Source organism: Nannobrachium achirus, assembly GCF_963921795.1.
Source record: "Nannobrachium achirus genome assembly, chromosome: 3".
NCBI lineage: Eukaryota > Metazoa > Chordata > Actinopteri > Myctophiformes > Myctophidae > Nannobrachium > Nannobrachium achirus.
In genome coordinates this window covers 11622808-11646300 of record NC_137812.1, presented here as the reverse complement: position 1 = coordinate 11646300, position 23493 = coordinate 11622808, and the positions used below count along the sequence as shown (strand labels likewise).

The 23493-nt window shown below is 44.0% G+C and overlaps 2 protein-coding genes across 2 annotated transcripts in view; both read right to left on the bottom strand.

Moving 5' to 3' along the window:
- Positions 1 to 23493, bottom strand: part of sh3pxd2aa (SH3 and PX domains 2Aa) — a gene marked incomplete at both ends in the record, with an annotated part of 311051 nt that overhangs the window by 249729 nt on the left and 37829 nt on the right. The gene's annotated exons all lie outside the window — the stretch shown is intronic.
- Positions 15985 to 16359, bottom strand: LOC308281513 (large ribosomal subunit protein uL23-like; the record flags this gene model as incomplete). Its single annotated transcript, XM_080721731.1, has 1 exon — positions 15985 to 16359. One exon carries the CDS (start codon positions 16357 to 16359, stop codon positions 15985 to 15987), a length of 375 nt encoding a protein of 124 aa, XP_080577857.1.

Sequence of the window (23493 nt, the reverse complement as noted above, 5' to 3'; positions counted from 1 at the left end):
GAGCTCGTAGATCAGCTATTTTTGAAAAATCGTGAAAATTTGAATTTTGACCCGATTCTATAAGTGTCTTTTGAATCCTTCTAAGATTTTTGGAAAAAACCTATGTTTCTACGTCAGCAATCTGGCCAGCCATCGTCAAAGAAAAGGTCCTTTTCACTTAACTGGAGCTCAGTTAGTCTGTTCTTGAGAGACTACTATGTCAGTGGTGCTCAAACCTTTTCATTTGAAGGACCCCCAAAATGATATGTATTTGGCCACGGACCCCCATCTCAAAATATTGAGTTCCAGGGACCACCCAGAAGCAAAATTTGAGTTACAAACGTTCGCTTTGAAAATACATATATTCAAAGATTTGCACACATTTTCACGACTTTTTCAAAAATAGCAGATCTACAAGCACGCAGCGCGGCACTCGGTGCCGCGCTGTGAGCTTGTATATCTGCTATTTTGCACTGGTTAAAGCATTCAATAATTCTAGGCCTAAATGGGTTTTAATGTGGAGATGGTCTATATTCCTACAACTCTCCTCCAGTTTCTATACTGTAGCTGTAAGTAGGGATGGGACGATACGCGATATTATCGTTTATCGTAAACCGTGATAAAAAAACGCTCACGATAATCGTATCGTGGAGATTTAATTTATCGTGATATCGTCCTCCGTCATGCACTGGGATCAATTCACCTTTTATTTGCCGAGCTGCATATCCGTTTAAACACCATTTAAAACCTCTATTGGTAAAATGTACTATGCGTACATATGTATAATATGCGTACTTGATACAGTCTTTTTTTTTCACTCTACCAATTCTCTTTGCCAAAAAAATAGCGTCGCGACGCGTTGTGAGCTTGTAGATCTGCTATTTTTTGGCAAATGTTCCGCCCCAGGATACTGGGTGTCGGGGATATTTTGATTATCGCAATAATATCATAAATCGCGATTCCTTTGGTCACAATAATCGTGATATGACATGTTCATATGTGTCCCAGCGCAGCTGACGGCTAGTCATTGCATTTTTTCTCATTTTCATTTTTTCATTTCATTTGAAAGCTGGGGATCATAGCTACAAAATGATATATTGGTTGTGGAGATTGACCCAACAGTTTTGAAGATATGGCTTATAGAATGATGCCATGCTGAAATACAACTTTGAGATATTCAAGTTCTAAATAAATGTCTAACCTGCAAATGACCTGACGATCTCTCACATTAATTACAAAAAAAGTCTTATTTACATGCAGAGTTAAGCTCTGGCGTTTAAGTGAAATGTAGCCTAGATATTTTGAGATGCATTTGTGGCTTTTTTCATTTTAGAAAAAAAAAAAAAAAAAAAAAAATCATATTAGCAGTAGTGAAAAACCATGCCTTCCGAAATGACTGCCCCTCAGTCATGCTGAGTCACATATGGTCCCATCCTTAGTTTCTATAGCTGTAAACCTAATCCCATAGAGAGAGAGGAGGCCTGGTGGGACACAATGGGATCTCCCCTAATAGAAAGATTGCCTGGGTTAATGAGGGAGAGCTACCCGGACCCACACACACACACTCACACGTCCCGCATGCATGCATACACAAACAATCATATCACAAACACACTTACAGAAACAGATTCCACTTGCGAAAACCCAATAACTCTTGATTGGATCCGTGCATGCAAAGTAGTCTACACGCACGCACACACGCACGCACGCACGCACAAACAGACAGACAGATGTTTGTATACTTGTGAGGACATCAACGTTTTAGGACGGTATTAAACAATTGCAGACAAATCTGAAACATTTGGGTGTGACATCACCAAAATAAAAATAAAAAAGCCCTAGACATAACCTCTAAATTAGGGGTCTTCAACGTTTTCAGGCCAAGGACCCCTTAGTTACAAGCTCACAACGCCTCGCGTTGTGAGCTTGTAGAGCTGCTATTTTTGGCTAAAGTTCTCAGAATTTGGACACTAGGGTTCAAGACCACTGAACTAAATGGTTGTTTTGACCATAATAAAACAACCATTTATCTTGTAGAGACCAGGAAAATGGTCCTCAGAATTGTCCATTTACAAAATTCTACTCTACTATACCTCACAAGCGTAGTAATACAAGTACACACACCCCCACACACACACCCTGCCTGTCGGGTGTGTAAGATAATGCAGTTGACCCCGAGGATGCACGGGTCCTGGATTAGCCATGAGGAACATTAGCTTATAGACGACGGGAGGAATGAGCAGATGGATGGATGGGTCCCCACGCAGCAGAGAAGAGGGAGAGAGAGAGAGAGAGAGAGAGAGAGAGAGAGAGAGAGAGAGAGAGAGAGAGAGAGAGAGAGAGAGAGAGAGAGAGAGATGGGTAAGGGAGAAGCGGTTGGAAATGAGATATATGAATTGAGTGCATTAGAGGAGAAGTATTTGTGAGGCCGCGTGCGTATGGGAGAGAAAACTAGAGCAAGACAGATGGGGAAACGAGAGATAGAGATAGCAGAGTGTGAGAGAGAGAGAGAAAGTGAGGGATAGAGAGAGATAAGGGAGCAGAGGGAGAGAGAGAAAGACAGAGAGAGGCGCAGAGAGAGAGAGAGACAGGGGCGTCACAAGGGGGGGGGGGGAAGTGGGACTGAGTTACTAGGGCCCAAGGTGGAGGGGGCCTTAATTACGTTATACTTTAGCTATTGAAAAATAGCAGATCTACAGGCTAACATCGCGGCACCGACTGCCGCGCTGCGAGCTTGTAGATCTGCTATTTTTGAAAAAGTTGTGAAAATGTGTGCAAATCTTTGAATATACCGGTATGTATTTTTCAAGCGAACATTTGTAACTCGAATTTAGCTTCTGGGGGGGTCCCTGGAACTAAATATTTTGAGATGGGGGTCCGTGGGCCAAGTACATATCACGTTGGGGGTCCTTCACATGAAAAGGTTTGAGCACCAATATAGAAACATTAAAAAAAACATTTTCACGATTTTTCAAAAAAATAGCAGATATACAAGCTCGCAGCGCGGCACTCGGTGCCGCACTGTGAGCTTCTAGATCTGCTATTTTTCAATAGTTAAAGCACAAAATAACGCAGTGAATCCTTGTACCCAGGGTCCAGAGTTTGGTGCAACACCCCTGAACAGAGAACAGTGTAGTTGCAGTGTGTAAGTGGGAGTGTACACTGTGCTTGTCTCTCACTCTCCCTGGATGATAAGAGTTGTCCCTGTTTGTGCTTTCAGCCTCACAGCCTGTTCATTAACCCTCTGCTGACCAGCGTTCGTTAACCCTCACACTGCACAGCTCCAACGGACCACTGTTCATCGCCAACAATGACTAACGCCAAAAATGTTACATGAGCAGGGACGTGCAGAGAATGTTAGAGAGGCAGGGGCTGACATTTCTGAAAGGGCCTTTTAGTGAAAATATTGAAAATAGCAGACTTCCAAGCTCACAACGCGTCGACGTGTAGTGAGCTTGGAGGTCTTGGAGGGCTATTTTCGGTACTTGATACCACACTGAACTAAGCATAACCAAGTGAATACTGGAGATGTGGCGTAACAGCATGGATTTCTACACAGTGAGGGCAATTCTTTCAACATAAGATGCTGCATTTACATCAGGAGAGTTCGGACAAGGCAATTCTCTTGAACGCTGCCTTCAGGTATGGCATGGAAAGAAGGTAATTGCATTTCTTTCTCCATAGTAAAAACTGCATTCCTGGTCTGGAGAGGGCACTTTATACAGACGGGTAAAAGGGCAGGGGCTCAAGACCCCTTTTACATCTATGTGTGCACGTGCCTGTATACGAGTAAAAAGTACAAAGGTATTGGCATAGAACTTAAAAAGCCAAAGTAAAAATGAAGCATAGCATTAATTCATGCAGGGCACAGAAGTCGCATACTGTACGCTCAGGGCCTGCTCTTGCATACCTGTGTGGGGGGTTAGCATAGTGTTCCCTTGTTTTGCTTTGCAAGCTGCTCAGCAAAATGTAGAGGAGATCTTAACACATTCGTTGCAATCTAAAAAATCTCTTTGAAGATCCAAGCTGCCAAGTCTCCATAGACTTCCATGTAATTCATAGTGCACGGATCATGCACGCCCATGCCTAGATCATGCACCACGTGTGTGCACGCTGTTCACAGCTTTCAAACACAACAATCCGCTTGGAAATCCGTTCAGGCATTCATGATATAGCAGCCATTATGTTTTCTTCAAATGTAAACAAACATGGCTGCCATGTTTGAAAGATGGGTTTGGTATGGGGGTTAAACATGCAATCGCGATCATGCCTATTACATTTCTGTTATTTTTATTTACATAATAATGAAAATAAAAATAAAATCTTCAAAAATGGCCCAAACTCGGGAAACTAGGGGTTGGCACCATAAAGGTTAAAGAGCGGAGCCACTGAGGGCAAGTTAAGTATTCCATTTGTCGCAATAAATGGTTAAATCTACTCTGACATGAGTGTTCCTGACTGAACCATTATCTAAAAATGTGTCAAACCTTCTACATCGGGGTCTTCAACAGGGGGTCTGGGACCCCTAAGGGGTCCTCAGAGTTACTACAGGGGGTATTGAACCCTAGTATCCCTATTCTGTGTGGAACATTAGCCAATAATAGCCGATCTAGGAGCTTGTAGATCTGCTATTCTTGGCAAAGAGGTTTGGTGTAGAGTGAAATGAAAAGCAGACTAAGTGTTGACGGTTCAAGTCGTTCAATGTCTAAAAATACACATTAAACCAACGACCTACACTGATGATATTGCTGTCAAACAAGTCTAAGCTGTCTCAGAAATCTATGAAAATGTAATTTTGCACAATACGTAGTGGGGGTCCCTGCTTCATCTCTCTCTCAGCTAAGGGGTCCTTGGCCCGAAAACGTTGAAGACCCCTGTCCTAAATAAATAGCAGGTCTACAAGATCACACGTCGCAATGCGATGCTTTCATGTAAGGAAAGTCTCCCACACTGTATTGTACGTACTTCTAACTTTATGTATCACAAAAATAAACAGGAAATGCATATGAGAGTCCAAACCGTCATATGGCAATAGCTTCAAACTTTTCCCCGGATTCCGATTAATCAACGACTACTAAAAGCATATAGTGAAAATAACAGATCCACAAGCTTGCAACACGCAATGTGACTAGCTGTGAGCTTGGCCCTGTATATTGCAGGGTAAAGTGGTCTAATCAGGCGAATCGACGTTTGTCGATTATGGAGAAAAATATATATATGAAACTCAGCACAAAAAGAAAGGAAACTTGACTTCGGTCCTTTCCTTTCTTTTTGTGCTGAGTTTATATACAAAATTAGTTCATGTCGATTCGTTGACACATAAAATAAACTGTTCTTCATCAATATTCGATGAACACTAGATTAAGTTATCGGTTATTGGTTCTAAATAAATGTCAGTTTCGATGTATTCTCTGATTAATTGCCAAGCACTCCAAGCTGAGGCACGAAGCGGATACCAAATCCCTTTGTGGAGTGGAGCAGCACTGACTGCATACCACACCACCACCACCACCCTCCTCCGCCTCCTCCTCCTCCCCCTCCTCTGATGAGGAGGCCCCGGAGCCGTGCAGAAGCCCAACAGCTGGTCAGCCGAGGAAAAGAGCAACAACACAGAGACATAAGGAACCAGAGGGGTGGACACTGGAGCACAGCAACACAGCACAGCTTTCATCTCTCACACTAGATTATCCCCAGATAAGGTGCTGTTTGTTGTTGTCTAGATAGGCCAGGGGGGGTAGGAGGCAAGCTGCTGCTCTAGAGAGGTGGTCCTCAACCTTTTCAGGCCGCGACCCCCAAAATGATCATATTTTAACTGGGCATTACATTTTGTATAACACGCTTCTATTGTGAATAGCAGATCTACATGCTCACAACGCCTCGCATCGGCTATTTTCACAATTTCTGCCTCTAACATTTGACAATTTGGCCAATGTTTAATTTGTCATTTTAGAGGTATTAAAAAGTCCTTAACAATTCACTTTAGAAATGTGCATATAGCCTCTATACACTTAAACTTTATGTTGGCTTGTTTACTGTTGAGTGAGAAAACAATATTGCACATTAAGCTAATCATCTGGGGACCCCCCAAAACTATTTGGGGACCCCCCTTGCGGTACCGACCCACAGGTTGAGAACCACTGCCTTAAAAAGGTGGCCATCTACTTCACGCAGATACAGGAAGTAAACTGGAGATGGCATGTCTTTCTTATTTTATTTTTTTTGTCTTGGGCAATGCAACACATTGTGATCTTGTTGATGTGCCATTTTCACTACTTTTGTGCGTCACTCTTGCGTTGTGAGCTTGTAGATCGGCTATTTCCACTATCAATTCTTTTTTAAAGTGTAAAGTTGTCAAATATGTCCTTCATTTCTTTGTATATTTAGGTTATGTGTCATATCTACCATGTGCAACTTCAAAGCCTAAAAGCCTATGTAATTTCTGTTTGGCAATTTGCACATGGATATGAGAAGATCAAAGGCTGGATGTGAGGAGAAGGTGTGAAGGCAAGGAGTTAATAGACCGGTGACTTGCATGTAAAATAAATCTGAGGCACACAATCACAAACACAGAATTAGGGATGGGACGATAAACGATATCATTTATCGCGATAAAAAACACTCACGCTAATCGCATCGCGGAGATTTAATTTATCGTGATATCCTCCGTCATGCACTGGGATCAATTCACCTTTTATTTGCCGAGCTGCATATCCGGTACCACTTAAACCCTCTATAATTGGTAAAAGGAACGTATAATATACGTACTTGATACAGTCGTTTTTTACTCTCTATCAAATGTCTTTGCCAAAAAAAAATAGCCGATCTACAAGCTCACAACGCGTCGCAGATTGTAGATCTGCAATTCTTTGGCAAATGTTCCGCCCCAGGATAATGGATGTTGATCATCGCGATGATATCGTAAATCGCGAATTCTTTTGTCACAATAATCGTGATATACGATGTTCATATCGTCCCATCCCTACACAGAATGTTAAGGTATGAACACGGAGCCTTGAGGGATAACAAGGTATGCCAACACGCATGTGGACACATGCACTGACATTTGGGAGGATTATGCAAAGGGGACACACAAGCTGGGACGTGCTGGTCCCCTGATTCAGCCCGGGAAAAAGAGTTGGAGAGGCCGTCATTGCCCGCTATAGAGAGAGATCTCTCTCTATAGCGCTGCTGCTACTCAAAGATTTGCCATTTCAGATCATGACAAGTGACAAGCCAGTGGGCCAATTACCTGAGTTATATTTCGTCGTTGTCGGGTGGAAACCTTGTATGTCCAAAACCGTTTGTTTTGTATTTATCATTTTAAAAATGATTTAAACTAGTGAAAACAGCCGATCTACAAGCACACAACGCCTCGCACCGCAAGGCGTTGTGTGCTTGTAGATCTGCTGTTTTCACTACTTTTGTGCAAACAGTTTAATTTTTACTTTTGTGCAAACAGTTAAATTTTTTTCCTAATGACCGGCCTGGACCGGCCGGGAATGAACCGGCCGTTCGGGAGTTGTCCCGCTTTTCCCAATGGCCAGCACGTCCCTGCACACAAGAGCGTAGATTCATTCGGCCGGACAGGCGCACACAGCACGGACACAACACACGCACGCAAACACACTCAAACACACGCACGCACGCAGTCGCAGTCGCAGGCACGCACAAATACTTCTTTCCCCACTCAAGTCCTTACAAGTTCTGGCTGCTAGTCACTGGAACTAATAGAACTTAAAGGCCTCTTGAGGGTGATTCATAGCCGGTGAACAGTAAATAGCAGATCTACAAGCTTGCGACGTCTCGCAGTGAGACACGTTTCAAGTCTGTAGATCTGCTACTTGTGGTGTGCGACACACGGCACGCAGCCAAGCACAACTGGGGTTTTAATCTCTGTACAATAAACACAGCATGTAAACAATGAGGGCAGCTTATTATGTATGGCCCAAAGCGGTGGTTCTCAACATGTGGGGGCAGGGGCGTCACAAGGGGGGGGAGTGGGACTGAGTAACTAGGGCCCAAGGTGGAGGGGCCTTCATGTATCTATTGAAAAATAGCAGATAATACGCAGATAATACACACTGAAGTACTGTTTCGTAGGAACAGTACTTCTAGTTGATGTTATCCTTTTTCTGCTTTTGTAATTGATGTTATCCTAGGTAAAGCACTGTGTTCTATCCGTCCGTCTTTCAATGTTATATGAGATACATGATGTTTTTCCTGGGTAAATTAGCCGTAAGGCTTTCTAGGATCTCCTTTTAGTTGTACCAGTGATTTGTGCTGTCATGAAACTGTACTTGTTTTTCCTATTGCAAAAACTGCTAATAAACTCTCCAATCAATTCTAACTTTTTGTATCAAAAGTAGCAGATCCGCATGCTCAAAATGTGGCACGTAGATCTGCTACTTTAGATGCTTTTGAATCCTGAAAAGCAGGCACGTGCACACATAGACATCAAAGGGGGCTTGAGCCCCTGCCCTTTTAGCCGTCTGTAAAAAGTGCCCTCTCCAGACCATGAATGCAGTTTTTACTATGGTGAAAGAAATGAAAATGCCCTCATTCCATGCCATACCTGAAGGCAGCATTCAAGAAAATTGCCTTGTCCAAACACTCCTGAACTTGAATGCAGCATCTTATGTTGAAGGAATTGCCCTATCTGTGTAGAAATCCATGCCGTTACGCCACATCTACATTATTGACTTGATGATGCTTAGTTCAGTGTGGTATACAAGCACCGAAAATAGCCGACCTCCAAGCTCAACGCGTTGTGAGCTTGGAGGTCTGCTATTTTCGATACTTTCACCAAAAGGCCCTTTTAGAAATGTCAGCCCCTGCCTCTCTAACATTCTCTGCACGTCCCTGTTGAAAAGGATTCAAATTCAACCGTTTCGGACACACAAGGTTTCCGCCCAACGGCGACGGATTGTTAAACATCAGCGTGACTTTATTTCACGACAAACGCTCAATTAGAGAACGCGGAAGACTTGCTATTTCGATAACATGTTCGACATTAAAAAGCAAATCTCATCATCGCATCGACTCAAGTGGGATCATTTGAGGATAATTAGGGATATCTGTCACATCTAATGATCGAGTACTGTGACCGTGACCCCCTCTTCACCGCTGAGCACGTACAGTAATCGTAGTCATCTAGCCCGTTTAGACCTGCGTCGTGTCACTCTGGATTTTCACCACTTTAACCATTATTGAATGCTTTAACTATTGAAAAATAGCAGATCTACAAGCTCACAGCGCGCTTGTAGATCTGCTATTTTTCAAAAAATGAGAAAATGTGTGCAAATCTTTGAATATTTTTAAAGTGAACATTTGTAACTTGAATATTTGCTTCTGGGGGTCCCTGATACAAAATATTTTGAGACGGGGGTCCGCGGCCAAATACATATCATTCTAGGGGTCCTTGACATGAAAGAGTTTGAGAACCACTGTCGTAGAAACATGCGTTTTTAAAAAAAAACCTTAGAAGGATTTAGAAGACACTTATAGAACCGGGTCAAAATCGGGTCAAAATTCAAATGTTCACCGTTTTTCAAAAATAGCAGATCTACAAGCTCGCAGCTTGTATATCTGCTATTTTTTTAATAGTTAAAGCATGAAATAATAATACGCAAATAATGCGTACCCGGTCCAAACGGACTAGAGCATATATTCTTTTATTACACTCACAGACTGTTATCTCGCTTGCAGATAAGCACCAAAAGCTTACAAAAAATGTATTGTGTAAATGTAGGGCAGGGGTTTTATGAACATCACTGGCTGGATTCGCAACAGACTTGTCTTTCCCTCTTGGGATTTCAAGCGATTTTTTGGCGGGCTACCCTGACCCTGTTGGCTAATCACCAGATTAAACAATATCGTGCTTTTTAAAGTTTATCAACCTCTTAAACCGGCATCCCCCGCTCAAAGGACAACTTTGTATTTTTTACAACATGGGTTCATATTTTAGATTGTAATTAGAGAAAATAAAAGATAAGTGTTAATTTCAGTGGGTGGGGGCAGGCGTACAAATGGCTAAATATGTATTTTTTAGACACAATAAGCCGGCAATGTCTTTGTTACTATTTACACCAGCCCCCATTAAGTCACATCTACCCATGAAAGATTGCGGTTCATCAGCGGCTTTGTGCCAAGATATAGGCCACGCTTCAGAGCCCGGACAAAGCCAGATGTTGGAGCCTAGCTCCTTTCAGGAGTCTGTAAGTATGTTATATCTTCTACTTGTGGTGTGCGACCACTGGACACGTTGATGACATGATTTTAAAGATACTGTGTACCACTTTGCGTGATTTAGGCTGTATTGCGTGGCTGGTATCGTTCGGTTTCGTTCCCGCCCCATGGGCACTACATAAACTTTGCTTCATTAGAAAGATCTATTGATAGTAAGTAAGAAACAAAAAGTTCTCCGCGTGTCACTTGCACAATCTTTGTCACCAGCCAGAAATGTATTTAATGGGAATAACAAAAAAACGAAAATCTTGTGCTGCTGTTTTTGCTTGTAAAATTTGCTATATTGATTTTGGCAACACAAAATCTTTCTCTTGTTTTTGTTTGTTTGGCTCTGCACTATTAGGTTGTGTTGGTAGTATTGAGTATTTTGCTTGTGTTTGACATGGTGGTGAGATACTTGTAGCACTGACTAGCATTGACTGTTATGGACACTTTTGTTTGGACACTGGATTGTATTATAGTTGTGCTTAAGGTTTGTGTTTTTTGTTCAAGTTCGCTGTTTCACGTTGAGCACTGACAGTTTTTTCAATGCTCTTTATGTATATATACTCTTTATGTATATATTCTTCGTTCCCTTTCTTTGTTGTACCTTGCTCTTTACTGTACTCTGTTCTTTTTTATTCTTTTCATACTTCTCTGTAACTGTGTAAATAACCTTATACTGCTGTGCTGCCTCTGAGTGACTGATTTTCCCCCCTTGGGATAATAAAGGTATCCATCTATGTAAGTTAGTTTGTCAAGTCAAGCAGCCGTTTCTTTACAATAATGTGGTGCCCCCCCACATTTCAATCTCCCCCTATGTTCATACACGGGGGGGGGCCAGAATTTGGTGCGACGCCCCTGGGTCAATCCCTCCCTTAAACGTGGCCCGGTCACCTCCTCCATGTCACACAGCAGCCACGCAGTTCTTCCGAGCCATGGAAAAATGTCCCACAAACGGCTGAACTGTGCTTATTCATCCTAAATTTAGACCCCCCTCTCCTCCTGATCCCTCAGCCAGAGCTGTGGGAAACGCTGCATAGCCGTCCCCCCTCCCCTGCGCTCCCACTCAGCCTAAGGACCTAAAAGGCTTCTCAAGTGGCCGATTGTAAGCGCGCAAGAACAGGGCCTGTGTTTTAGCCATGTAGGTGTCATTCCTCTGTCTCAGCAGGGTTTCTCTCTAACACACACACCATTCTATTCAAAGGGCTTTATTGGCATGACGCACGCGCGCGCACACACACGCACACACGCACACACGCACACACGTGAGGATATCCGCATAGGACACCAATTGTTACCATTTCCGAAAGGTTTACCATTTATTAACTCCAAAGCCGACAACAGGCGATCTACAAGCTCACAATGTGCTGTGAGCTTGTAGTTGCCAGCATGAGAGTGTTGTACAACCAAGTATACATCAGACATACCCAGGAACCCTAACCCCTTAAATGCCTAACCCAAATCCTATATCCCCGACCTGAATGCTTTCCTAACTCCCCAAAATCCTTTGTAACCAAAGGGCAACAATTTCTCTTATAAGAGGACCAGGAAAACGCTCCTCAAAATAGTCTATTTAACACATTCTACTATACCAGGGGTCTTCAACAGGGGGTCCAGGACCCCTAGGGGGTCCTCAGAATTATTACAAGGGGTCCTCCACATCTTTGTGTGATAGAAACTTTTTTTCCCTATTTATTCCCTATATACCATATAGTTTCATCGTTTGACATCACAATCATCAGTTGGATTCAGTTGTCAGTTTGTGTTTTCAGATATTTAACCACTTGAACCGTCAATACTTAATAAACTTGACCTTTCACTCTGTACTTAGTCTGCTCTTTTTCCCCTAAACATCAAACCTCTTTGCCGAAAATAGCCGATCTACAAGCTCACAAGACCTCGCAGCGCGAGGCGTTGAGAGCTTGTAGATCTGCTATTTTTGGCTAAAGTTCTCAGAATATGGACGCTAGGGTTCAAGTGGTTAATATAAAAAAGGAGGAAAAAAAAGAGCTTCTATCACACAAAGATTTGGAGGACCCCCTGTAGTAACTCTGAGGACCCCCTAGGGGTCCCAGACCCCCTGTTGAAGACCCCTGGTCTATTTAACACATTATACTTGTGGGGACATTTAGCCCTTACAACTACTCTCACTCACTCGCACGGACGCATGCACGCACGCACACAGGCACACACACACACACACACGCACGCACGCACGCACGCACGCACGCACGCACGCACGCACGCACGCACGCACGCACGCACGCACGCACGCACGCACGCACGCACGCACGCACATAAAGTAGTCCTTTCTTCTTGGGGATGAAACAAAGGTCTCCCTCATGCCGTCCAGAGAGAGCCAGTCAGCTCACTAACCGTACATCCACACAGAACGCCTCAAGGACAAAGAGGCCGAGTCAGGCAGCGGCCTGACGACTCAGCGATTTATCCTTGAGGATGGCATGCCGATAATGCCTTGTGGTCTAGCCCATTCAGAACGGGTACGCAGTATTGTGTATCATTTATTTTATGCTTTAACCGTTGAAAAATAGCAGATATACAAGCTCGCAGCGCGGCACCGAGTGCCGCGCTGCGAGCTTGTAGATCTGCTATTTTTGAAAAGTCGTGAAAATTCGAATTTTCACCAGATTCTATAAGTGTCTTTTGAATCCTTCTAAGGTTTTTTTTGAAAAACCTGTGTTTCTATGTCAGCAATCTGGCTAAAGCCATCGTCAAAGAAAGGGTCCTTTTCACTTAACTGGAGCTCAGTTAGTCTGTTCGTGAGAGACTACTATGTCAGTGGTGCTCAAACCTTTTCATGTGAAGGACCCCCAAACTGATATTTATTTGGCCACGGACCCCCATCTCAAAATATTTAGTTCCAGGGACCACCCAGAAGCAAAATTTGAGTTACAAACCTTCGCTTTAAAAATACATATATTCAAAGATTTGCACACATTTTCACGACTTTTTTCAAAAAATAGTAGATCTACAAGCTCGCAGCGCGGCACTCGGTGCCGCGCTGTGAGCTTGTATATCGGCTATTTTTTAATAGTTAAAGCATCCAATAATTGTAGGCCTAAATGGGCTAGACATGTGTTTCCATCAAATGCCCCCACTCGGAGCCCGATGCACCATTCTCCGTTCACTGACCTTCCCTTTCCGAGCTACTTTAGCCACTGTATAATTTTGCTGTATATCTGATGGCCTGCTGTTATAGTATTTCACCAGTAAGATAAGCAACCGCCACGTCGCATACGCAAACTTTAGAAGGCAGTCGTAGCCAATCAGGAGGGAATATGGGAAATGGGACGGATCCATGTTGATGACATGACTTTAGAGATATACTGTGTACCGCTTTGCGTGATTTTAAGCCACAATGTGTAGGAGCAGTGTCCAAAAATGTGTTTGAAAAGATCGGCCTGATGGTGGCGCTAAATGGGACAGATCCATGTTGATGACATGACTTTAGAGATATACTGTGTACCGCTTTGCGTGATTTTAGGGCAAAATCTGTAGGAGCAGTGTCCAAAAATGTGTTTGAAAAAATCGTCCTGATGGTGGCGCTAAATGGGACAGATCCATGTTGATGACATGACTCTAGACATACTGTGTACCGCTTTGCGTGATTTTAGGGCAAAATCTGTAGGAGCAGTGTCCAAAAATGTGTTTTGCAAGAATCGGCCTTATGGTGGCGCTAGAAGAGGGCCATGTGAGAAATGAGGGGTGGAGGTTGTGGTTTGGCAGCCAAGGAGTGTGTGTGCAAAGTTTGGCATGGATAGGGACAACGGTGGCGGAGATATGAGTAGGGCAAAAGTGTGACGTGACGTGACAGACTGACATGCTGACTGACAGCCGGTGGTGGTTTTTTATAGTAACTGCGACCCGACGGTCGCAATAAAGCTATATGCTCCGAAAGGGCTGAATGTTGTCGAGCCTACAGGAACACACCTCTGCACAAAGGGGAATTTGATGCATAAAAAGCTCGACCTAAATAGATGGGAAGATGATACTGCTGTAGCTAGCTAGCATCAGTTCATTGGACAACTTGTGGTTATCTATCTCCTACAGCAGTGTTTCTCAAAGTGGATTCCAGGGACTCTGTGGGTTCTGAATTGACCCATACACGTCTGTTACTCTGACAGTGTACACATGGAACCGAATGAACCCGAGACCTTGAAATTTGAGTTTTAGAAAGACTGTCCGATACAGTATAGGCTTAGTATAGGCTTAGTAACTATTTTTCTCATGATCCGATGTAACCCTTCACCCAATCAGACATCACGATACCTTGATATTGTGATGTCATCCTTTTCCCCCTTTTTGATTATTATTACAAAATACGCATTATCCATGTCAACCCCATTTTGTAGCCTATAATTTATTTTATATGAAATAATAAATTCATTGTTTCTCTTTAAATGTTTTATCGTTGGTGGTCAGATGCAAAAAAAAAAGTGAGCTGTGCTATTTATTTATGAGTTAAATTCATGAATTAATCATACTTTCAGATGGAAGTCTGTAGCCATGATATTGTAGCTTGTTATATGTGCACACTCTATTAAGTGACTTCTCGGTTGTCCAGCCAAGGTCTTGACCACTAGGGAGGCTTTGCGTTAGTGTGATTCCAAGTTCAGCCATTCAAGAGCTTGTGTGTCACAGCTTTGCCATTCATCTTCCCAGATGTTTGTCCTTTGCAGGACGGTCTGCACAAAACCACTGGTTTAGATCGTTGGTTCTCAAAGTGGGGTCCTTGAGGGAGTTCCAGGGGGTCCCCGGCTAAATGATAGCTAGGAACCAAATAATGGACCCTGGCGGGAGAATTTGGTTCCATGTGTACACTCTCAGAACATTGATTTTGCAAAACTAGATACGTGAAACCTGACCAATCATGGAAATCATTCCCATCGGATGGCGTCACCATGTGTTTTCTCAAGGGATTTCCCATTGGATGACATCAGCACAATCACAGAGACGTTTCCCATTGGATTCTTCAAGGGTTGTCCCATTGGATGACGTCACCATGGTTTTTTCAAGGGTTTTCCTATTGGATGACGTCAGCGCAAACACACAGACGTTTCCCATTGGATCACGTCAACATGTTTTCTTTCCAAGGGTTTTCCCATTGGATGACATCAGCGCAGACGCACAGGCGCGCAGACAGACACACATATGTAGATTTCCATGTCAAACTGGGGGCTCAAACTGGGGGTCCTTGAATCTAAAATGGTTGAGAATCACTGCTAGAGCCGTAAAATCTTCTCTAATGGGGGTCCCTGGTACATTATCCTTTCAACTGGAGGTCTGCAGGCTAATATAGGTCAATTTGGGGGTCCTTGACATGAAAAAGTTTGAGAAGCACTGGTTTAGATCAGTGTTTCTGAACCAATAAGCCTGGGGACCTTTGGTGTGCCCCTGAGAAGGGTCAAGTGTGCCCCTTGAAACTGCTTGAAAAGCCAGTATTGTATTTATCGTTTTAAAAATGATTTAAACTAGTGAAAACAGCCGATCTACAAGCACACAACGCCTCGCGGTGCGAGGCGTCGTGTGCTTGTAGATCTGCTGTTTTCACTACGGTTGTGCGACAGCCTTGTATGATGAAGCAGGGCTTTATCTTGCGAAGAAACGTACACATTTGAAACTTGGTAGTCTTGGAGATACAAGGTTTCTTCCCGACAGTGACGATATTTACACCCCTGTATCATGTTGGTGTGCCCATGGATTCTTGGGACATGAAAAGTGTGCCCATGCAGAAAAAAAAGGTTGAGAAACACTGGACTAGATGATGCCTATCTTGTTGGCCACGTCCAACGCGTCGTGCTCCGCCGCCAGACGAACGTACGCCTGCTTCTGGCCGTCGCTAGCCCTAACGAGCGTGTTGACTTTGGTCACGCCGACGTCGTACAGCTTCGTGACGGCGTGTTTGATCTTCCCCGCGTCGGCCCTCGCGTCGACGATGAACACCAACGTGTTGTTGTCCTCGATCCTCTTCATGGCCGACTCCGTCGTGAGAGGGAACTTGATGACGGCGTAGTGGTCCAACGTGGTCCTACCGGGGGCGCTCTGGCCCGGCCGGGGGTACTTGGGCTTCCTGGGCTGTGTGCGGGTCCGGGGGCGATAGAAAGTGGCGTGAGTCCTCACCTTCGGTGCCATCTTCTTGTTGATGATTGACAAAGTATGACAAAGCGGATGATTTAGGTTGGGCGGACACGGAAAGGGAGGCCAATTGATCTCCCAATATAGCAAATTGATCACTAGCTGCAATACCAGTCCAAGCAGACAGTCTGTTCAGTTCTTCAGGGGAATTCACTGTAAGAAAGTAGCTATTTCAATAAAGGTAAAGTGAATAAATTGTATCTTAGTTTGACAGTCTTTTTAAAGGACACAGACGTGATGACGACATTGTGATGTCATTGCGTGGGACACCCAATGGCGTTCCTCGAACTCAGTGGTTCCCATATTAGGATCTGGGGACCCCCAAGGGGTCCTTGAGGGTATTCCAGTGGTCCCCAGCTAAATCAGGTAATATACAGCATCAAAATCAGGGTGACCATTCTAGCCCTAGATCGACGTTGGATATTTTGAAAATAACGTCTCTACAAGCTCACATCACGCATTGTGAGCCTGATGAAAAGTGAAATATATGTGATATCATATTATATATATATATATATATATATAATAATAAGACAAATCATGTATGGGGGAAGTTAGGTTATTTTAAAAGAGTGTTGATTATGCAGATCTAAAAGCTTGTAAATCTGCTATATTCACTTCCGCTTAAAAGGTAAGCACTTGTATTCTACCTATGCGGACGGATTGTGCCAATGCATTTCAAAGGAAATGGAGCGATTCTTTGCAGAAATCCGTGAATGGCAGCAAACCGCTCCATTCCCATTGAAATGTACCCTACATTGCCGCATTGATACGTTTACTTAATGGGGAACTAGGCGAGTCTGTGTGTATACAAACACATTCCCCATCATTACTGTGACGTCAGTCTCCTATGACATCAGTACTGTGAGGTCAGTCATTTTCATTATGTGGACAAGTGTAACGGAGGTGATCCGAACCTCCCCACCCGGCTTCGAACCCGGGTCTCCCACATGAAAGTCCAATATCTTAACCATTTCTCCAAAGGGATATCCCTATGGAACGAGGGCAGAAAATAGACTTTTGAGGCTTCAGGCTGGGGCTGCGACTCTCTCCGCCGCACAAGTAGCCTGGGTTCGCTTCCAATTTCTGGGCTTTTGATCCGGTCGGGAGCGGATGGCGTCCTACGTCATGTTGTTATCAAAACGGACGGCACTTTGGCAGGAAACACCAAACCGGAATGAGTTTTAACACCAAACAATTCCCCGCGCTCAAGGACATAATTTGAATACCTACCAGGGACATGCTGGCCATTGGAAAAAGCGGGACAACTCCCGAACGGCCGGTTCATTCCTGGCCGGTCCAGGCCGGCCTTTAGGAAATAAATAAAAATAAAATGTCGGCCTTCGTAACATTTTGGGGGCTGGGCGGCCAACAAAGTAAATCGTCACTGTCGGGCAGAAACCTTGTATCTCCAAGTTTCAAAAGTATACATTTTTTCGCAAAGCAAAGCCCTGCTTCATCATACAAGGCCGTTGCACAAAAGTAGTGAAAACAGCAGATCTACAAGTGTGAGGCGTTGTGTGCTGTTACAAATGCACAGCTGCCATTGTGGCGTCACAATTTGGTTACAAACGTTAACATCTGGATCTGAGAGAGTTGCTTGATTAGTGCTACTAGACTTTTGATTACTAGACTTTTGATTACTAGTGTCTTATATTTTAAGTAATAACAACCAGTAAGACTCCCTAATGTCCACATCGTGTACTGTACGATATCCACATGAATCCACGCTATTACAGTATTAGACCCTGTCTTGTATATTAAAGTTTCCCCAACCAGCAACTTATACATATACACTACAGCAAGACAAGCCTATGATGTGGGTTTTCTACTGAAAGGGCTAGCATTTCCCGAAGCTCAACATTCAGTGACATCCATGTATGTGCGGGTGGGTATACACATGGAAAAACAAATGGCAGGGCTTGGTCTAGACATGTTGTAGGCAGAATCCCAACAAAACGGTCCCCATAAAAGCTCTCTTACAAGACGTTCCTTTGCCACAACTTTTAATATCCTAAACCTAAGCTCAAAGCCCAAAGGGAGGACACCCACAGCACAGCACACTTGTGACTCAAAGGTTCCTTAATCCATTTAGGCCTAGAATTATTGAATGCTTTAACTATTGAAAAATAGCAGATCTACAAGCTCACAGCGCGGCACCGAGTGCCGCGCTGCGAGCTTGTAGATCTGCTATTTTTGAAAAGTCGGGAAAATGTATGCAAATCTTTGAATATATGTATTTTTTAAGCGAACATTCATATCTCAAGTTTTGCTTTTGGTCCTTGGAACTAAATATTTTGAGATGGGGGTCCGTGGCCAAATACATATCATTTTGGGGGTCCTTCACCTGAAAAGGTTTGAGCACCACTGACATAGAAACATAGCTTTAAAAAAAAGAAAAAAAAGACATTTATAGAATCATGTCAAAAATATAAGACTTGCACAAATGTAATATTACTCGGTGCCGCGCTGTGAGCTTGTGTATCTGCTTTTTTGGAGCGGTGAAAGCGCTCCCAATAGACAGGTATGTCTGTGGCTGGCTGGCTATGTGGCTGGCTGGCTGGCTGGCTGGCTGGCTGGGTATGTCTGTAGCCTGGCAATACCTTGAGTGGCCACACAAGTTAAAGGAGGGGCGCTGTTGTGCAGGCACAAACACACACACACACATACACACACACACACACACACACACACACACACACACACACACACACACAGATTCACCGCTCCACTTCGAACAGAGGTTTGATTTTTTCAATAGTTAAAGCACGAAGTGAAGTGAATCCTTGACGCCTATCTTTTGGCCCAGAATTTGGTGCCTTACATATTCAGGGAACACAAGATGTGAAGGCTTATTGAATAGAATGTCACCGGGCCTTTCACAAGACTTTGGTGAATTAGTCACGTTATCATCATCGACCAGTTAAACTGAGCCATCGTCAGTGCTTTTGTTCTCATAATTACTAGGCCTGTCAGAATTATTATGTAATCCCCTGATGGTAATTATTTGAGATCACCGCAGTTACTGTATATATGTTTGCACATTAGTCAGAATCGTTTCCACGCTGACAAATGTTCATACATTTTCAAAAACAATGGAAACAGCAGATCTACAACCTCACAACCAGACTAGTTGCGCCGTGTTGTGAGGTTGTAGATCGGCTATTTCCACTATAAAAGAAAAAAGGATAACAATTAAATAGCTATTTTTTTTGTACCTTTTTTGAATAATCTTGAAAGTGTTTGAAACATTTAGAATAATTTTGAAATATTTTAACAAAACAAAATCTTCTCTTCTGGGGGTCCCTGGAACAGAACATTTTCAGACGGTGGGGTCCCCTGGCCAAATACATATGTCACTTTGGGGTCCTGGGCGAAATATTCAAAGACTTGCACACATTTTCACGACTTTTCAAAAATAGCAGATCTACAAGCTCGCAGCGCTGCACTCGGTGCCGCATTGTGAGCTTGTATAGCTGCTATTTTTAAATAGCTAAAGCAAAAAATAATGGTTACAGTGCCGCTGTTCAAGTCTAACATGACAGATGCTCAGCGGGTGCGGCCATCGTCACGCCCCCTCCTCCCTTCCGTCCAGTCACCTGGAAGCACTGGGTGTGACAGACAAGCCACCTCAGCGCTCCACTCACTGCCGCTCACCTCTTGAACGAGTCACACTCGCATCGTCATGCAGACAGCAGGAGAGCCAAGAACAGCAAGTCACATCCTAACATGAGCTGATGAGCTGTTCCATTAGTGGACCAGGACTTGGAACATGGAAAGACACACACGAGTAGACAGACTGGATGGTTTAGTACAGTGGTTCTCAAACCTTTTGGCTGCAGTACCCCCTTTATACTGATTTCTGAAGCCGAATACCCCCTTCCACTGAAAAATGTACATCAAAAGTCCAGTTCCCATGCCAATATGTTCAAAATAAAACAGCACAATGGAAAATAAACATTGCTTTCTATTCAATTACAGTTATACTAGTCAAGGTATTGAAGTGCCGTAATTGCTGGACTATAAGCCGCACCTGAATATAAGCTGCACCAGCTAAATTTAGAACAAAAAACACACCCGTGTGAACTGAGCGGTGGTTTACCCACCACCCCCCCCCCCCCCCCCCCCCCCCCTTCCCCCCTGTGTGTGTGTGTGCATGTGTGTGTGTGCCTGGCCTGGCCTGGCCTGAAAACAGCGCCCCTCCCTTAACATGTGTGGTCATAAAAGGTATTACACCACAGGCTACACCACAGGCTACATACAGACAGACCCACCCACCCACAAACAAACATACCTACACACACGGCCACGCTATGGAGACGGTGTGACCACCGCTCAAAAACAAATGTTTACATATATAAGCCGCACCTGACTATAAGCCGCAGGCGTCCTTCCTGCTTCCCGCTAGAGCGCCGTTAGCTGTAAAAATCTATATATAAATCCTTGTTAAAGACCATTGTAAAACTAAATAACTTGCCATTAGCTGTAAAAATCTCTATATAAGCCGCACCTTTGTATAAGCCGCAGGGTTCAAAACATGGGAAAAAAGCCGCGGCTTATAGTCCGGCAATTACGGGTAATTTGGTTTAAAAAATTACAAATGAGCAGGTTCACACAACATCTGTCAATGTTTTATCATTGATCATAACACTAAATACATATTCCCATTTTCTAGTTTTTTTCTCATGTACCCCCTACAGTACCCCCACATACCCCCATTTGAGAAACACTGGTTTAGTACACTAGAACCGTAGTTTTCTACCTTGTTCACATCAAGGACCATTATTATTCATTCAGCATTTGAGCCACGGATCACCGTCTGATGAGATTTTGCCTCTCAGACCCAAATCGTAGAATATTTTGTCGCAATTCCATGCTGTATTGAGTACCATAGGAGAGATAAAACAGGTAAACGTTGATAAAAATAATTAAAAAAGAAAACTCTTTAATATAAGTAATGAAGGGGGCACGGTGGCGCAGTGGTTAGCGCTTCGCCTCACAGCTAGAAGGTCCTGGGTTCGATTCCCGCCGGGGGACGCTGTGGGTGCTGGGGGCGTGTTTCTCCCTCCGCGTCATCAGCTCCCACACCCTAGGTGGGGTTGGCGAAAGGGCCTTTCTGTGTGGAGTTTGCATGTTCTCCCTGTGTCTCCTAGGGTTGATACCCTCACAAAAACATGCAGTAATCCTGGTCTCAATAATGCCTCCCCCTGGCCAGCCGGGGCGCCTGATGGAGGGGAAAGGAACTGGTTGGAATAACGTGTTCCTTCCACGCGCTACGTCCATCCCGGGGAAATCCTCCCTGTCAGGTGAAAAGAAACAACTTGGACTACTCATGCATTGAAGGAAGCATGAGGTCAGTCCGTTGTCTCCCCAGGCGCGGCAGAGGGAGAGCAGAGCCCAGGATTACATAGGCAATTGGCACTGGGTGAAAAATGGGTTGCAAAAACGTGAGATAAAAATTTTTAAGAAAAAAAATATATAAGTAATGAAGATGGTTAACAATAATCATGCTCAGCAATACAACTGTCACTGGTGGTCCCCGGACCGCTGGTTGAAAACCACCGCACTAGAGGAGTGCCAGTTCAGGGCAAGGCCATTCGGAGCAAGTGCCCTTGCTTGGCTCCCATTGTGGTCAAGAACTGCGGTATACGCGGCGGCTGCTTGCAGCTCTGTCAAAAAAGCGCTCATCCGGTGGACTTGACACTTGGCGCTGCCCTCCCATGGGTGCTCAGCAACACACCTGTCAAGTGTGAAGTCAATCGGATCAACGCTTCTCGAGATAGTATGCTCTTTATGATCTCTTGAGTTTATATACTGTAGATTTTTGGTGTGTGAGAATCCTCCCTCGACCACTTGGCAGGGGCAAAAGAATACATCTTTACTGTCGGGCAGAAACCTCGTGTCTTCAAGTTTCAAATGTGTAAGTTTGTTTCGCGATGTAAAGCTCTGCTTCATCAGACAAGGCCGTTGCACAAAAGTAGTGAAAACAGCCGATCTACAAGCACACAACGCCTCGCGGTGCGAGGCGTTTCATAAATATGTGCTATTGAACACCCTTTACGTCTGTGTGTTGGTTAAAACAATATTGAACCAATGAAAAGTAGTAAAAAGCCCTTCGGTCAAAACCTCCTAACTCCACTTGATCTCATTTTACCGAAAATGAACATTTTGGAGTTAAGAGGTTTCGGCCCGACAGCAGAGATATATTAATATGAATCACCATAGTCAGGGGCCTTAGGGAGATAGAATGGTAATTTCATGCTAATCAGTCTAAAAGCGCCAAATTTTGCACAGATGTAGCCCAGGGCATGCTCTAATGATTTAGCTAGGGCGCCCGAGCCGACGACCTTCGGGGTCGCCACAGCGGCCAAATGAAGTTGGGCTCCCATCGACTTTCTATACAGGAGGAAAACACCCAGAAAAACATTTTTTTCTTGCTATTTAAGTAGGATGTGAGGGGTCTAACTAGGGGTTTGTCATGATGCTGAATCCATTGCAAGCATTTGTTTGAGTCCACTTGAGCTCATTTTCCCGAAAATGAACATTTTGGAGTTGGGAGGTTTTGGCCCGACCGCAGAGATATACAATTTAGGATAATGAACATGTATATAGTTAAAACGGAAGAATGTATAAAGAGCTCAAAAGCTTCCTTCTCTCTCGTTCGCGCGCACACTCTCTCATGTCATGTAACATCGCTCTTTTGCACATCATTTCCTCTCTCTCTTATTCCCTATGGGGCTGGGCAGAAGTGGCCCGACAACTCCTCGGGAAAAAAAAAAAAGTAAAAAAAAAAAGAGAGAGAGACGATAAGGAAAAGAAAAAGACCAAATTCGTCCCTCCATTTCCATCAAGCCCTGGCTCTCCCTCCACAGAGCATGTGAGATAAAGAAGCAGTGTTACCGGCGGTGGTGAAGGTAAGTGAATAGAAAACCCCTTGAACCTCCCAGACAGTGACGGCGTGGCAGTTAATAGAATCAAATGGAAGGGACCAAGTGGCTCCTCGTGTGGTAATTGTGGTATTATGTACCTTTAATACATTCATCCTATTAGCGGTAAATGGCTGCACAGTGGCTCGCAGGCACGTGCACACATAGACATCAAAGGGGGCTTGAGCCTCTGCCCTTTTATCTC